Here is an 18206-nt window from a genome sequence, read left to right as displayed (position 1 = left end):
TTCAAGTGTTGCCGTTTCTCATGATCAGAAACTTCAGTGCCATTTTGGCAAACGCATACATCTGGACCTCACTCTGTGGATACTCTGTTAGCAGTGGGATGGTAGGAAAGCCAGGAATCTGAGTGAAAAACAACCAGAAACTCCACAGGTGGTTCAGAGGAGCAGCCAGGCATGTGATCCTCTAATCTGAGTGGATGTCCTAAACCAGCTCCAATCCTGAGATTATCCATCTCATGTGGAAAAAAAAAAGGTAGAGGCTGTTTTGGAGCCTCATGGTTCTGAAAGTGTGGTCCTCAGACCAGCATCAACAGCAACACCTGGAAACGTGTTAGAAATGCAAATTCTGGAGCACGACCCCCCTCCCCCTGTGCCCACAGCCTACTGAATTAGAAACTGAGGATGGAGCCCAGAGTCTGAACAAGCCTCCCAAGTGATTCTGATACTCAATAAGTTGTGAGAGCACTCTTTTAGAACAGGACCTGGCTTCGTAGAAGATCCTGACCCGGTAAGTACGTGTTATATATTTCTTTTGAATTTGGTTGAAGGAATGTTGAATTTTATTTTTCAGTAGTATTTACATTTATTTGATTAATGGTCATTGTTCAAACAGGGCAGCCTAGTGAAATAGTCCCTATTTAATGGAAAAGTTGTTTGTGGTTAATTTCACAGGGCTCAGTTAATTTCAGGGCGCCTGGGTGGCTCAGTTGGTTGAGCGCCCAACTTCGGCTCAGGTCATGACCTCACAGTCTTTGAGTTCCAGCTCCACGTCGGGCTCTGTGCTGACAGCTCGGAGCCTGGAGTCTCTGTGTCTCCCTCTCTCTCTGTCCCTCAGAACTCATGTTCTGTCTCTCTCTGTCTCAAAAATAAATAAAAACATTAAAAAAATTAATTTCACAGGGCTCAGAAGTAGCAGAGCTGGGATTAGAATCAAGAAGTTTGTCCAGGCCCCCTTTATTGGGTTACAAATCTCCCCAAAACGTCTTGTGCTTTATCACAAGGCCAAAGAGCTGGATACACTAAAACAACCACTTCCCGGTTGGCTCAGAGTTTGCTTCCCTGCCACGGTGCACAAGGAAGGGTGGGGAGAAATTGTCTGAGGGCCAGGATCTCCTGGAACGTGGAGCCTGGTGGTCTTAGCCAAACAACGCAAGCAGAACTCCACAGAGCCCATGGACACTGGCCCGAAGCCACAGGGTCAGGCCCAGAATGCTGCCATACCTGGTGGTCTCTCTGCCGGGTTTCGACTGTGCTGTGGAAATGCATCTAAGTGCTGACTCACAGGGGAAGGCTCAGGTGCCCACTGGTTGAGGGACGTGGGAATTGCCTTGGGAATGAGGGACCATAAGCCCAGGACCTTACTCAGAGTTTCTCAATCTCTTGGACCTGGTAATTCTTTGCTGTGAGGACTGTCCTAAGCATTGCAGGAAGTTCACTATGGATGCCAACAGCACTTCCCACTCCTGGCTGGAATCCTGACAATCAAAAACGTCTCCAGACACTGCCACGTGTCCTCTATGGGGACAGGAAGTAGAGCTAAACCATCCCCAGTTACAACCGCTACTTTAGGGTGAAGATTTTCAGGTACAGGACTCAGAAGGTCCTGATTGGGTGCCCCTAGAAAAGCAGTTTTGCCTGGTCTTCTCACCTCTGTACCTTGAGACAGAGGATCGTATTACAAATCTAAAATGATAGTAATGAGTCATTTGCTCCAGCTGTCATTATTGTCTTGACTTACACGTTTTTCTCACTGTGCCTGTGTTCCGCCTGGGGATCTGTCTCAACACAGGTCTCCAGGACATCATAACCGGTCAGCTGGTGTTCCCCAACTTTCAAACATGTCTGCCACCCGAAGATACTGAAAGTATGTGTGTCACATCATCCTGGGGTTCTTGTTAAAAATGCATATCCTTAGGCACTACCAGAGACTTAACGAATTTGATTATTTGAGACCTAATGAATTTGAATATAGGGTGCTATGATTCTCTCTCTCCATATATATAGATTGATATAGATATTTATAAAAATACATAATGTATATTATATAATGAGCATATAATGTATATTAGGATAAGTATATTATATATAATATAATATATATGTGTATATATACATATATACATATATATGTGTATATATAATATATATACACACATATATATAACATATATATGTTACAATACATTGTATTATATGTTTATGAATATATAAATACACTTCTATGTAAATTTATACATTACATATAATTATAATGCATTAAATACAAATATAACAAACATCTTTTTCTTAAAAAGATGCTACCCACTTGATATTTAGGCCCATTTTGGGACTCTGCAAGGATGAAGCTGTTCAAGCAGTAGGCTTAGTTCTTCATACCCCCCGAGTGAGTTTTTGCTTTTCTCTGTTCCCTGGGACTAGGGAGGATATTAAGGAAACTAAATTATAGATGATGCCATAATTGTCGTTTTCTCAGCTATGCCAGGCAGACATTATCGCTCCTCTGGATGTAGCATTTATTTCCTGAATAATTTAAGACAAACACAAAAATTTAGACACCATGGAATTGATAGAACTGGATGGGGTACTTCAGTTGGTAGGATATGAAAATATGTATCAGGACAATTGATGATGAGCCATCCAAGATCTAATGCCAAGCTTGGGCTCTGAGACAGCGAATGAGACATGTGTGTGGGGGGGAGGGCGGGGGGAGACAGTAACAGGTATGTTCTAAATTAAAAACATTTTTTCACTCAAATTCTGAATGTTCACTGATGTGGTGGAAAGATTATCCATTTTACAAAAGGATTTAGTTCCTTTAAATCGGTCTTTTCTGATGAATATGAACCAGTATGGATCAGGAAGAATAGAACAGAGTTTCTGCCTGTCACTGACGGGTGCTGAATTAAAATGTAAGCAGTGTGATGTGACACACAGCTCGCTTGGAGGAACAGGCATCGAAGGAATGTCAGAGACAGACGGTCAGCAGCCACGGCTGCTAAAATCCCAGTGCAAAAGGTGCATGTGATGGCCCATCAGGGGTGCCATTCTGTAACTGTGGATGCAGAGGACAAATTGAGGGCTTCATATATGAGACGTGGAAAATCACACCAGAAGACACTCAAAAAGGCAGGCATCGATTTGTGGGTCAGCTGATTCTCACAAGAGGAGCTCTACAAAATGAGCTGGGGGGTGGGAGTTACCAGGAATGTGTTCATTTAAGAGTGGTTAATTACGGTCCCCAAGCAATGCCTGAAAGCCTTAGGTTTTCAGAATCTGAGTAAACAGCGAATAACCTTAAAAAATTATTTTCTTCAGAAAGGGATCCCCAGGGCAGTGTTTTGGAAATAGCTCTCTTGTTTGCTTCTATCCCATTCACATATCCACTCCCTTCCAAAATACTGTTTCTCTTACTAACTGTGGTTATTCTCCAGGTGAGTTCAGGATGAGAAATTAAGACAAAAAGTCCTCCTAAGTCATTGTTGAAACCCCAAAACTTATGAATGGAAGGGTCAGTACACTAGGTACTAGGTGTAGATTTGGATGGTCCCTCAGGCCCACTGAGATGGCCACTCCTACTCCCCTAAGCAACAGAGCCCCAGCCTTACCAACAGTAAAATGCCCTGATAAATGGTCTTAGCCTCCTGTGCACAGAAGGAAAAAGCAGAATAGACCATTGAAAGTGTTGCCTGAGAACTAGGGCTGAACAAAACTGTTTAAACACAAGACATAACAAGTAGACGCACAGAAGATTTGGCATATCTCTTCCGAAATCAAAAGAATTCTTTAGTAAAGACAGGTAAATGCCCAGCTTCACTGACCATCTAATACAGACACAGTCACATAAAACAAGATGCTAAGGCCTAAGTTTCCTTCTTTAGGGGAGAAAGCCACTATTACCTCATGGAATTATGTTAATATTTAACATCTGAGTGATTTTCTTCTGGCAGGCACAGCAATCGAGCAAATTATAAATAGTATGCTCGTTTGTTTTTACAGCGGCTCTAAGAATTAATTACTCTTTTGGTTCCTCAAAGAACTAAGATTCAGAGAAAGTTTAGACAGTCTTTTGAAATTTCTCAGAGCTAGTCAGGGGGTGAACTAGGTTTTGAACTTAGGCAATTTGGCTCTGGAATCCACACTCTTAACTACAATATTATACAATTATACTTTCACAAAGGTAGTTTCTTTTTTTTAAATTTAATTTTCTTTATTTTAGAGGGGGGGGGGGTGGACAGAGGAAGAGAGACAGAGAATCCCAAGCAGGCTTCATGCTCAGTATGGAGCCTGACACAAGGCTTGATCTCATGACCATGAGATCACGACCAAAATCCAGAGGTGGACGCTTAACCGACTAAACCACTCAGGCGCCCCACAAGAGTAGTTTCTAAGGGCACGTAAACTTGAAGATTAATTTATTTCTAGACCTTTCTCATAATCTACAATCACCAAGTTGACAAGAAAATGAGGAGGAGAAAGAAGTCAAAGGAGAGAGAATAGGATGGCTTGATGTTAGAAATAAGATGAAGCCATGTTTGAGGGCCAAGACGAAAACATTGTTCTCTGAATGGAAGGTAAATTTTGAAAAGTCTTATAGGTCAACAGGACCTATATATCTCCCTTCAGAACCTCAACAAATGGTAGAGCAATCTGTTGTACATAAAGGCAATCGGATAAGGGAGCAAGTGGGGACAGAACCCCAAATTGTGTTCTGCTTGACCAGCCATGCGTCTTCATAAGGCTGTGATGGGCAGAGAACCTTTTTCTAAACTGTGCAACAGTGGCCTCATTGGGCGAGGGAAGGCCCCTCTCAAAATTGTGAAGCTCCACAGAGTTTATCTGCACCAGGGTGAGAGAGGCTCCTGGCTTCTTACTTGAGGCAGGGACAGCTGGTATTCTCAGGAAAGTCACCTTCATGCTAAGTCTCACTATTGCTCACATTTCTGAGATTCTGAGCATCTGCTCCCAAATGTCAGAAGTAGAAAGGGAAGGAAGAAATTAGGCCCTGGAAGGAAGTGGAAAGAATCTTTTTAGACAGTCCATAAATAAATAATGACCCTGAGCTTTGAAATCATAGTCATACACAAAAGTGTTTCTTAGCCCTCGAGCACAGGTAGGGGCTGGCCACTCAGGTGTAAAATGCACCCAGGTAAATAAGTAATGAGCAATGGATGGTACTTGGGAGTTTCGGTCCCACCGTAAATCCCTTTTTTTTTTTTAATTTTTTTTTTAACGTTTATTTATTTTTGAGACAGAGAGAGACAGAGCATGAACAGGGGAGGGACAGAGAGAGAGGGAGGCACAGAATCGGAAGCAGGCTCCAGGCTCTGAGCCATCAGCCCAGAGCCCGACGCGGGGCTCGAACTCACGGACCGTGAGATCGTGACCTGAGCCGAAGTCGGACGCTTAACCGACTGAGCCACCCAGGCGCCCCCGTAAATCTCTTTTGTAAAAGTCAAATGAATAAGGAGCTGTGCAGTTTAGGACTTCCTCATCCAACAGCTTCCTAAACACACAAGAAAGAGCTTACTGCCACTGGAACATTTATATCATGCAGGCTGTGGGTCCTACAGGTCTGCCTTCGTGAACCAATATATGCAAACATACATTAAAATAAACATTGGGAAGAGATGACACACATTAATCATTGCTGGCGAAAGCTTGCTCTCAAGATACCTTTAATCAGTAATCAGTGTTGCTTGGGCTTTAGGCATCCACTGGTCACCTTCACGGTCATTGCCATATCCCTGTAGCACTTTCACATCTGGGTGTGCCCCACACTGCTGTCTACTTTTTCTTTAAACTGGCTTTTTTTAACTTTTTAATTTTTAAAATTTAAAACATCTTATTTAAATCCAAGCTAATATATTTCATTCTTTTTGATTGCATAGTCATATTCCATTGTGTGTATATATGCGTGTATATGTGTGTGTATATATATATATATACATACACACACATATACACACCACATTTTCTTTATCCATTTGTAAACTGATTGGTGTTCCTTGTAACTGAAAAATCTTTGAACAGAAAACTTGAGATCTCTTCTGCTAATGTGAAACCAAGTCTCCCTCATAAGAAGAAAAGCATAAAAGTAGATGCAAGAACAAAATGGTGTCATAATAATTCGGTAGATACTCTTGCCTGCCAAGGGCTCTAACCTTGAGGCCTTTTCTGTGTTTATAAAAACAGAGAGATGATTTTCATAAAGATATTAAGGCAAATTAGCACTAAAAAAAAAACCTGTGATGGTTTTCTTGAAACCAATAGGAGAGGAAGAAAAGTGAAAAGAGAGGGACATTTTTCATTATATAATGTTCTTTAAGTGTATACTGGTGTCCTGTGCCACTGCTGTAAGAATAAAGTCCCCCCAGATTGTCCCTCCCACCCATCAAATATCCGCGCATAGAGCTCAGCTAACTGAACCACCAAGGGTCTTTCCCACGTGTAATGCTCCTTTGCTGAGGATGATCATTTTTGTCCCGTGTGCTTTGTTCTACATGCAAGTCACGTTGATTGCAAACAAATCATTTACTTACCATGTTCATCGAGCAAAATATTGTCAGGCTTCATATCCCTAGGAGAGTAAAAGGAAAAGAAAAGAGAAAGTTGCTCATAATTAGACAAACAAATGAACAGAACTAAAGGGCAAAACTAGAAATGCACAAGAGTTCTCAGTGGGGTTGAAACAGTGAGCTCATCCAGTTCCCATGGTGCCTCCCTGACATGGTTACCAGTAATATCCCCAGTTTCTAGATCAGAAAACTGTGGCTCAAAGAGGTTAAGCAACTTAACTCCAGGCCACAGAGTCGGAAAATGGGCAAACTGGGCTTACAGCCTGAGTCTCTCTCCTTCGAAAGCTCAGACTCCGTAGTGTACTTTACTTTAAGCATGTAAGTAGAGCTCCTAGGGTCATGTGAGCAATTAAATTGCCATGAGGTGGTAGTATTAATTATCGGTTTCATCTGTGTCACTCTGAAGTGAAAGTCAAGACTAGAAAACAAGGAAAAAAATGATCTATCATATGGTTATATTTTAAACTTGCAGAGATCAGGATCTTTTTAAGGATGATGCTATGATGCCTCTAGTTACTTAATATTATTGCTGGGGTGGTTAATGGAGTTGGCCTAGTCTTCCACACATTAACGAGATCCTTAAATCCACGGGAGGGAACAGAACTCACCCTCTTCCGATGAAGAGAGTAGTGTGATGGTAAATACTTAGAGAAATGGCCTGTAGCATTTTCAAAGTCCTCAGACGCGAGTATTACTGTAAGCAGCACTCCTCCATAAGAGGACAGCACTGGCGTGGGTAGGGGCCCTGGCTGCTGCCCTCTCAGGTTTTTACTGCCCTTCTCTAATGTTCCATTAAAGCCCTTCAACCTAAATCCACAAGAGCCATTAAAGATGAAATTCTGAAATAGGTTTTGGGGGCACGTTTTCAGCCTAGTCAAGTGGCTTTTATGTCACCAGAATAAGGTGACCTTGGCCTTTGACAGACAGACACTGTCAGGGTCCTCTTTTCTTGAAAATATTCATAAATAACAAGACCCTTGCCTACAAGCAGGACAAAGTATATGCCACACCACCATGCAGGTGCATGGGTAGTCTCATGAACTCTGAGTATCTTCTTATTTTGTTTGTTAGATTCTTAAAATTGATTCTGGATTCGTAAGTGATCATCTGTGTCCGTGGTATATTTTCTTTGGTGCAGGGTACAGTTGGCTAGAAAGAGTGTCAGGGGGTTTTAAACAGTTTCTTTCCTTCTTTCTTTCTTTCTTTCTTTCTTTCTTTCTTTCTTTCTTTCTTTCTTTCTTTCTTTCTTTCTTTCTCTTTCTTTCTTATTTATTTTTTTTTAATTTTTTTTTCAACGTTTATTTATTTTTGGGACAGAGAGAGACAGAGCATGAACGGGGGATGGGCAGAGAGAGAGGGAGACACAGAATCGGAAACAGGCTCCAGGCTCTGAGCCATCAGCCCAGAGCCTGAAGCGGGGCTCGAACTCACGGACCGTGAGATCGTGACCTGCTGAAGTCGGACGCTTAACCGACTGCGCCACCCAGGCGCCCCTTTCTTTCTTTTTTAGATTGTGTCTCAGAGGCCTAGGAACTAATTCTTTTTTTTTTTTTAATTTAAAAATTTTCTTAATGTTTGTTTACTTTTGAGACACAGGGAGTGAGAGAGCATAAGCAGGGGAGGGGCAGAGAGAGAGGAAGACACAGAATCCGAAGCAGGCTCCAGGCTCTGAGCTGTCAGCACAGAATCTGATGCCGGCCCCAAACTCATGAGCTGTGAGACCATGACCTGAGCTGAAGTCGGATGCTTAACTGACTGAGCCCCCCAGGCACCTCTCAAACAGCATGTTTCTCTGGGTAAACTGTCAGTATTGCAAACTCAACCACAAACACATGGATGGATTCCATTGTTTCAAGAATTGTCAAGAAACGTCCAAACTCACTTATATGAGACAAAGTCCCTTTTAGAATCTGGCTCCTGTGCTCCAGCCATATAGAAGCACATGGGGTCCCCCACATGCTCCCTGCACTGCCCCCCTCACCCCCTGGATGCTTTCTGCTGTTTGTTTACCTGAATCAGAGCTCTTTTACCACTGTACTCAGAAAAAGCAGATTCATCCCTCACCCCACAACTCCAATGTCACTTCTTGCAGGAAGCCTTCCCAGAATTTCCAATGCTGAGTCAATGGCCCCTCCTACATGCTTTGCATGGAATACTTCTTCCATCATACATTTGTCATGCTTACATTTATTTTTTCTCCAACTGGATCATAAACTCCTTGATGTCAGGGATGGTTTCTAGATTAATGTCAAATTCCATTCCATAGGCTCACAGGGCTTAATAGGCAGTAAATGAAAGTCTAAATGATACCAGGAGAATTTCTGGTGCATTCACGAAGGTTAATCCTAACAGTATATACTCAGAGCATTAATAGTGTACCATCACACACTCTTGGCAATCCAAAGCTCAAGGTAAATCAGGTAGCAGGCTCTTGCTCCTTCTTTCAGACTTGCATCTGTGAGCATCAATTATGTTTTGACAGGCAAAAAGGGGACAATGAGAAGCCCTGACAAAAGGCGAGACATTTGGGTGGTGGCAAGATAAGCAAAATGATTTCTTTGCCTGAATTTATGAGGGCTTGGTGAGAAAAAAAATGATGTGGGTTGGACACTTCGGGCATCATTTTTCATATTTATCAGAGACATGTATCATTATATCCACCACCTTTCCCATGAACTACCTTGGAGCTTAAAGAATAATACTGAGATCAGAGATACTGATCTGTATCTGATAGATATACCGTATACTGATATTGATACTGAGTATCAGAGATACTTTGATAGCCACTGTGCTAGAACATACAGAGTATAAAGATAAATGAGATATGGTTCTCTCTGGGATGGAGGGGATAAGAAAGGCTCATAAGGAACCAGGACAGAAGGACTACAGTGGTAAAGGGGCATATTTACTACTAAATTCAGAGGACTATGAGGAAAATATAGGGCAAATTTTAAAAAGGGGGGATTTTGACATAAAAATAAAGTGTATAAATGAAGATTCTGAGTACATAGTTTCCCCAAAATGTGATGAGGTAACTTCATAAAGTAAGCTCTACACCCAACGTGGGGCTTGAACTCATAACTCTGAGATCAAAGTTGCATGCTCTACTGACTGAGTCAGCCAGGCGCCTGATGAGGTCACTTCTAAGTCACTACAGGGTAAACCACAGTATGATAACATTGTTTATTCATGTAGCAGAAGAGAATGAAAATAAGCCCTATGTACTCTATTAAAATTCCAGATAGAACAAGTTGATGTTTTTTAGTTCTGCAACTTAAGCACTACTTCCTTATCTCTTTAGCCTGCTCAAGTTATGCTAAACATGAAAGAACTTACTCTATTTCTTTCATTTTAGGCGACCTATACTAAGGTTAAATTCAGTGGTTATGCTCAGAATCACCCGGGGGGCTGTAAATACCTTGGGGCTCAGACCTGTGGTGCTCGGACTCCTGCAGGCAGGCCGAGGCCTCTGTCCAAAAACTAACAGAAACTTGTAGTACCTTCTGATGTACAGTCATGTTCAGAAATACCATGCTGGCACTGTCCACCTCCAAAGATGTCAAACTGATTTTAAATGATGAACCTCTTAAAAGCTTATTTATGAATGAAAAGTCTTTTGAAAAATACAACATTTACTACTTTTGACAAAATTCTTTGGTTAAAATATACATGGAGGACTCATACAACCTCCCTCTCGTTAGCAGGTCACTAATGAGTTCCTTCTTTCTTGTTCTTCATCATTCTTGATGATCACAGTGTCTATGTAGATGTGCCATCAAATCCCTTAGCACTCACTTCCCTGAATTACCTCCAATCATCTTTCCATCCATCCGCTCCCATTATTTCCTTAGTCCTATTTCCTGATTGTCCCTTTGCCATTACAACAGCCCGCCTTTGACCAACCTGACCTTCTCTCCAATCCAGTTCCCAAGCTGACACATGTAGCACACTGACACCATCAATTACTGACTTTGTCACCTTGCATTTCTACATCAAAACTCTCACTCCTATCCTCACTTCCCTTCCACAGCCATTGTTAACATTCCTTGTACAAATCTTTAATTCTCTTATTCCCTTTGATTGTGCTCACATATTAAAACCCCAGTATTGGGCCTTGTTGAGATGAGCACTGGGTGTTGTATATAAGCAGTGAATCATGGGAATCTACCCCCCAAACCAAGAGCACACTGTATACACCATGTTAGTTAACTTGACAATAAATTATATTAAATAAATAAATAAATGAATGAATAAATATTCCTTCATGTTACAAAACAAACAAACAAACAAAACAAAAACCAGTATTGGTTAAACCCAATGCCCTGATGCTTCTCACCTACAGCCAAGCTCCTGAACTTTGCTAGAAACAGACATAAGTACTATTGACTTCTCATTTAAATTCATGGCTACAGGGACTCCTGGATGGCTCAGTCAGTTACGTGTCTGACTCTTGATTTCGGCTCAGGCCTTGATTTCACAGTTCGTGGGTTTGAGCCCCACACTGGGCTCTGCACTCATGGTGGGGAGCCTGCTTGGGATTCTCTCTCCCTCTCCCTCTCTCTCCCCTCCCCCACTTATGCTGTCTCTGTCACAAAATAAATAAATTAAACTTAAAAAAAATTTAAATTCTTGGCTACTATCGCAAGCCAGAACCAGTGTGCCAAGCCATAGCATGATGCCTTCCCTAAAAGGACTACTTTGTGTTTCTTCATTGCCCCTCAGGTCTCTTCCACTTCCTCCCCGCTCCCCACTTTCAGTTGATTACTAAATCTCCTTACTTCACAAAGACAAGAGAACTATCTACCACTAAGTCTATACCAACCTCTCTATTTCTGTATCCATACTCCCGGCTTTCCCTCCAGTTATACTGGATGAAAAGTCCCTGCAGCTGCCCCAGACAACTGTTCTCCTGAGGGCTCTGGATTTTATCTCCTCTCACCTTCTCGTGGATTTCTCTCAGCCAGGTATTTGCTTCCTTCTCCTACACTATCTCCTATACTCCTATCTCTTTCTACTCCTCTTGTAAGAAGAATGATATGATCGAGTCTCTTGGAAATACCTTCCTTGATAGACAGCCACCTCCACTTATTGTCCCATTTTACTATTTTCCTTTGCAATAACACCTGTGGATTGGGTTGTTAATAGGTGAGAAATTAGAAACAGTGTCTCCATTCTCCTCTTCAGCCCATTCTAATGAGGCTTCCGTCCCCTCTACCTCCTGAAATTGCCTATGCCAAGTACATCGATGACCTCCAGCTTGCCAAATCCAGTGGGTGCACTTTTATTTGTCATGCTTCACTTCTCAGTGGATGGATCGTTCCTTCCCTTCTGACATACTTGGTTCTCGTGGCTTGCAAAAATCCCCTTTCTCCTGGTTTTCCTTTTGCCACAGAGATTCCTCCTCAGTCTTGTTTGCTGGTATCTTCTTGGTTCCACCTCTAAATGCTGAGATTGCCCAAAGCTCAGTCATACATAAACCTACTTTGCACTTAAATGATTTCATTTAGTCCTGTGATTTTAAATATATATGTTTTTATATATAAATATATTTATATTAATAAAATATAATAAATATATATTATATATATAAATAAAATATATATACTATATATATCTGACATCCATCACTGACCCTGGAATTCTGGATTAATAATGTACCAAACTTGCTGCCTGATGTTTCCATCTGTATGTCTAACAGCCATGATAAATATAACATGTTTTAAAGAGAACCTCTGATATTTACGCACGTCCCACATAACCACCCAAACCCTCTTATTCCAGAATTCCTTACCCTAGTACCTAGTCCATAATTCTCCCATTGTAAAACTGAATATCTTTATATCACTCTTAATTCTTTTCTTTTTTTTAACTCATAACACCAGTCCTTCAACAACTCTTGATAACTGTACCTTTGAAATGGAATGATTGAAAACAGTATGGTGGTTCCTTAAAAAATTAAACCTGGAAACTAACATATGATCCCACAATTCTCTTTCTATGGGTATATACCCCAAAGAATTGAAAAGCAGACTTGAACAGATAATTGTCTATCTGTGTTTATAGCAGCACTATTCACAGTGGTCAAGATGTAGAAACAAACCAAATATCCATCTATGGGGGAATGGATTAACAAAATGTGGTGTACACATACAATGGAGTTCAGCTTTAAAAAGGAATGAAATTCTGATCATGCTACAACACAGATGAACCTTGAAGACATTATATGCTAAGTGAAATATGCCAGACACATAAGAAGAAACATGGTGTGATTCCACTTACGTGAGGTACTTAGAATAGTCCAATTGACAGAGACAGAAAAGACAACGGTGGTTACCAAGGGCTGGGGTGAAGAGAACATAAATGTTAACTTATGTTGAATGCATATGGAGTTTCAGTTTGGGATGATGAGGAAGTTCTAGAGATGGAGGGTGATGGCCGTACAACAGTGTGAATGTACTCTGTCACTTGAAAATAGTTAAAATGATAGCTTTTACTTGATGTGTTTTTTGTGGACAATAAACTTAAATAAATAAATATTATCATTCCCATTTCCACTGCCACCATCATCATCTGTCAGTTGAAGCATTGCAGCAGTACCTTCTTCTTGCTTCTCCTATTGTCTCCTGACGATCCACTGACCACATACCACCCAGAGTGGTGTTTTTCATTACATACATGTTCCCTGCACAACATTCTCTGGCTCCCAACCTCCATGGAATAAAATCCAAACCATTTACCTCTGGCATATATGCCCTTTACGTGTTCTAGCCCCGCACAGCCCTGAGCTACACGTAATAGCATCCTCTCCCTGCCACACACCATGCTCCAGCTGCACTGGTCTGGCCTGGTCTCCTTTGCACAGATGGCCCCCTCTGCCTGCAGTCCTGTTCTCCTAGACCTCCACTTGGCTTGGCGCTTCCTGTCATTTCAGATCTCTGGCAAAACATCATCTCCTCCAAGGTTCTTTCCTGACCACTCAATCTACAGTAGCCTTCCCTCCGTCCTTATCTCTTCACCTCCATCTTATGTTCAGCACAGTACTGTTTTCTTATTTATTTATGGTTTTTCTACCTCCATTGGAATGCAAGTTCTCTGGGAAAGGATATCTTTTCTGTATTGTTCAATGCTATAGCTCCCAGGCACATAAAAGTGCTCAAAAGAAAGCAAGGGCTTAAGTAAATATTGGTCATAACAAGTCCCTTGCCTTCTCAAACTTCTGGAATAATAAACCATACATCTCTTTTCCCCTTAAGAAGAGAGAGAGGATGGGTGGCTGGGTGGCTCAGTTGGTTGAGCATCCCCTTCTTGATTTTGGCTCTGGTCATGATAACACGGTTTGTGGGATCTAGCTCTGAGTAGGGATTCTCTCTCTCCTCTCTGTCTATCTCTCTCCTGCTTGTGTTCTCTCTCTCTCAAAATAAGTAAGTATTTTTTAAAGAATAAGAGAAAAAATCCCCTTTTCTTTATGCCCGATGCATCATAAATACAATGATCATTTTTGTATATTACAGTAAAGAGAAGAAAGAAGTGATTTCTGCAGAGTCCATGATTTCAGAGAGGAGCTACAGAATTTTGGGTGATAAAATTCAGGTCTAGGGACACACACATTCTGTAAAAATTCTTCTTTGTGTCTTGATTTGATGAAATAGAAAAGGCTGAATCAGCTGATGCCTACTGTGGGAACTATAAATAGTAATGTAGAAATACAATGCTCCCTGTGGCAGGGTCCAAGGCGGAACTGATAGATCTTCTGTTCTCACTTGAATGACTTTACAAGACATTAGTAGAGCTTAATAGGCTAATTACATCCCTTCACTGCACCTACCCTGGAATCAAGTTGTTCACCCTGCAATCCTATATGGGGTATTGTGAGAACAGGGAGCAAGAAAATCAGTGTATCCAAACCACAATCAACCCCTTCAGTGACCATGGCTTTCTGACAGGTCTACACTTCGGGTTTCATTCTTTGTTACATAATGAGCTCTTAGATTGAGTCCTCTCTAAGTTCTTGAGTGGAAAAAATATTATACATACAATTCTATAATATATTATTTAAGACATCAAACAAAGCCTATTGATCACATAAACAGACCTATGTTAAGAAACAAGTGAGATGGGGATAGAAGGATGTAAGGGATGATTGTAAGCAGAAACATGTAGTTTAGAAGAGGCGGCAGAAGTGAAGAGTGCTGGAATGAGATTGTGGGTCAGGTACATCCTCCATTTCTTTCTTACTAACTGGTGGATTCTATTTTATTTTAATTTAAATTTCATGTTTTTTAGGGGCACCAGGGTGGCTTAGTCGGTTGAGTGTCAGACTTTGGGTCAGGTCATGATCTCGCAGTTTGTGAGTTCAAGCCCCGTGTTGGGCTCTGTGCTGACAGCTCAGAGCCTGGAGCCTGCTTCAGATTCTGTGTCTCTCTCTCTCTCTGTCCCTCCCCCCTCATGCTCTGTCTCTCCCTCTCCCTCTCTCAAAAATAAACATTAAAAAAATTTAAATTTAGGGGCGCCTGGGTGGCGCAGTCGGTTAAGTGTCCGACTTCAGCCAGGTCACGATCTCGCGGTCCGTGAGTTTGAGCCCCGCGTCAGGCTCTGGGCTGATGGCTCGGAGCCTGGAGCCTGTTTCCGATTCTGTGTCTCCCTCTCTCTCTGCCCCTCCCCCGTTCATGCTCTGTCTCTCTCTGTCCCAAAAATAAATAAAAACGCTGAAAAAAAAATTTTTTTAAAAAATAAAAAAAAAATTTAAATTTCATTTTTAAATTGAGATATAATTGACATACAACATTATATTAGTTTTAGGTATATAACATAATGATTCTATACTTAGATATATTGTGAAATGATCACCACAATAAGTCTAGTTATTATCCATCACCGCACATAGTTACAGTGGTTTGTTTGTTTTCTTACTATGATGAGCATTTTTAAGATTTATTCTTTAGCAACTTTCTGCCTGCTTTTTTGTTTTTGTTTTTGTTCAACTCCAGCATTTCCCACAGTTTGTTCGAGGGAATATGAGTTACAAATATATTCTGTAGTAATAAATATATGTGTGTGTACATATACATTGTTGGCATATTCATTTTGGGTGTGCTGGTTTTTCATAGATAGCACCGCTGTTCATTTATTCATTTCATTAATACATAATGCAATTATATATTGATCAGGAGCTGAGGGCAGTGATTTTACCATCCATAAAAATGTGATACAGGATCCCTTTTTGAATTTTTTTTGTTTTCTCAAAGTGCCGTTCAGGATAATAGTACACTCATCATATCTTTCTTCTCTCAGGTGTCTTCTCCCATGACTGCTGAACTTCTCCGTTGTCCGTAATAATTTAGCTTATATGTCCACTTAGCACAACACAAGCTAGAGCACTGGACCCCCATCCCAGCATCTGACTCTTCTCCAATCCCCACAACATAACTGACTTGTCAAGGCATTCACCCAAGGAAGATAGGTTTCTCTGGTAATGGGGAAGGGCAGTAGAGACCAGATGTTAATGGACCCTTTGGTGAAAAAAGATGACAGTTCTTCACTAGAGACCAGTTGAGGGAGTTACAAATAAGCACTTAAGCCAGCCTCTCAGAAAGAACTTCTTAATAGTCAGACACTTCCAAAGTTGGCGTGAACTATCACAAAATCTTAAAATGTGATGTGGATATTGTCACGGAGGCTGGATAAGTGTTTGGCAGCAATATAGCAAGGGTGTAGTGCAGCAGAGGAACTAACCTTCCCACCTGACCTTTCAAAAACCTTTGAGCCCTGACCTTCTGTGAGCCACCCAAGCTTCTCACAGAGGTTCCCTAAAAGCCAGCTCCCTGACTTACCTACTGTCATACAGCTCATAAATGGCAGAGACTGCATTTAAACTTCATGGTTTTTCCACTATTGCTCACTCGGTTATTTTAACTAGGAGGGCAAATAGGTTCAGAGCATGAGGCCAACTAACTCTTTAATTACAAGTGTCTGTGCTGTTGAAAAGGAGGGCCTTTGAGGAGGGTGTTTGAGAAGGGTTGAAAATAAAATTTGGCAAACTGCTCTACTTCCCATGAGTAATAGAATGGTTCTAGCTGCCATTTATTGTCCATGCTGCGGCAGCAACTTGATAGACAATGTATCTTTTAAAAAATTTTTTTAAATGTTTATTTATTTTTGAGAGAGAGAGAGAAAGAGAGAGCAAGTGGGGAGGGGCAAAGAGAGAGGGAAACACAGAATCCAAAGCAGGTTCCAGGCTCTGAGCTGTCAGCGTAGAGCCAGACACGGGGCTCAAGCTCATGAACCGTGAGATCACAACCTGAACCGAGATCAGAGGCTTAACCAATTGAGCCAGTCAGGTGTCCCTAGACAGAATATCTTTTATTGCTCACAACAGCCCCCTAACTTAGATATTACACCCATTTTTGCAGATGAAGAAGGGGTAGCTCAGAGAGTTTAAATTACTTGCCCAAGATTATATGCTAGAGCTGGGGTATGACCAGAGACTGTGACGTGCAATCTTGGTTTATATCTTAAATGTTTATATTTTACTCCTCCTAAGGAGAGAGAAGAATGTCCTCCTATACCTGGGGGTCTGTCATGTGGCTCAAATTAGCCTGCAGCAAGTTTAATTTTTTTTCATAGTTTCTATTGTATATTTGAAAATCATTTATCTTTTCCACCCTACTCTAGAAGTTACCCATACCTCTTTTAATGTAAAAGTAAAGTTCTTCATGTCTTACTGTGGAGTAAATCTGTTGTTCTAGGAAGGTGAATCACGCTTATCCTGATGGTACAGACTCAACAGTACAGATCCTCCTGTTTGACAAGTATACCGTCCCACTCACTGGAGATTTTTAGCCAACTTGTAGTCCCCCCAGGCAGAATGTTTAATGACAAGGATTCTTGCCTTGCTGCTTAGCATTAGCCAATGCTCATTCACTGCCATTATTCAATTTGATTCACACAGATAGAAACCTAGGTCATATTTACCCATTCTACAACCAGGTAAGCTAGGACACAGTGTTAAGGACCTGAACCAAATCCCCCAACTATAGTGGCCGGCCTGAACTTGGGTCTCCTGGGTCTTTGCCTTAATCCAAAGAGATTTTAGGGAAAGAAATGTACTAGTAAGAGGAAGGGAAAAAGTGTACCAAAGTAAGAGAGACCAAAAAGTGTTCATCTATTGATCATAACTGTCATGAAGGGTTTTTTCTTTTTTAATCCTTTTATTTATTTCTGAGAGAGACAGATCATGAGCACGGGAGGGACAGAGAGGGAGACACAGAATCTGAAGCAGGCTCCAGGCTCTGAGCTATCAGCACAGAGCCTAGCGTGGGGCTCAAACCCACAAACTGTGAGATCATGACCTGAGCCAAAGTAGGATGCTTAACTGAGCCACCCAGGCCCCCCGTTTGTGTTTAAGTTAAATAAAGTAAAGGAATATTCATTTCGAGGCAAAAAGCAATTTGCTCCATTTCAGCTCCAGAGCTGAAAATATCCTCTCTGGCCACAGTCATACATGACCGGGCTAGAATTCAGGCCCAGGCCACCTGGTGCCAACATCTCTGCTCTTTTCTACCCTGCCACGCTGCCTAGCTATAGGAGATAATGAAATTTGTCCCATCTTCTTCCTTGATCATCGAACCCCAATTT

At 41.4% G+C, this 18206-nt stretch overlaps 1 protein-coding gene and 1 long non-coding RNA gene across 3 annotated transcripts in view; one reads left to right on the top strand and one right to left on the bottom strand.

Annotated features, from left to right (window-relative positions):
• STK32A (serine/threonine kinase 32A) overlaps nt 1-18206 on the bottom strand; it is a 133952-nt gene that overhangs the window by 37492 nt on the left and 78254 nt on the right. For both annotated transcript variants that reach the window (XM_045060660.1, XM_006927743.5), the window contains exon 6: nt 6537-6574. In XM_045060660.1, coding sequence (XP_044916595.1) covers nt 6537-6574 — 38 coding nt within the window. The remainder of the gene's footprint in view (nt 1-6536; nt 6575-18206) is intronic.
• LOC123386241 overlaps nt 375-18206 on the top strand; it is a 137041-nt gene continuing 119209 nt past the window's right edge. Inside the window, exon 1 of the long non-coding RNA XR_006600070.1 lies at nt 375-505. This is a non-coding gene — a long non-coding RNA (uncharacterized LOC123386241). The remainder of the gene's footprint in view (nt 506-18206) is intronic.

The sequence above is a fragment of the Felis catus genome, chromosome A1, assembly GCF_018350175.1.
Source record: "Felis catus isolate Fca126 chromosome A1, F.catus_Fca126_mat1.0, whole genome shotgun sequence".
Classification (NCBI taxonomy): domain Eukaryota; kingdom Metazoa; phylum Chordata; class Mammalia; order Carnivora; family Felidae; genus Felis; species Felis catus.
Note: the sequence above shows the minus strand (reverse complement) of the source record. Positions and strands in the feature narration are given on the sequence as shown.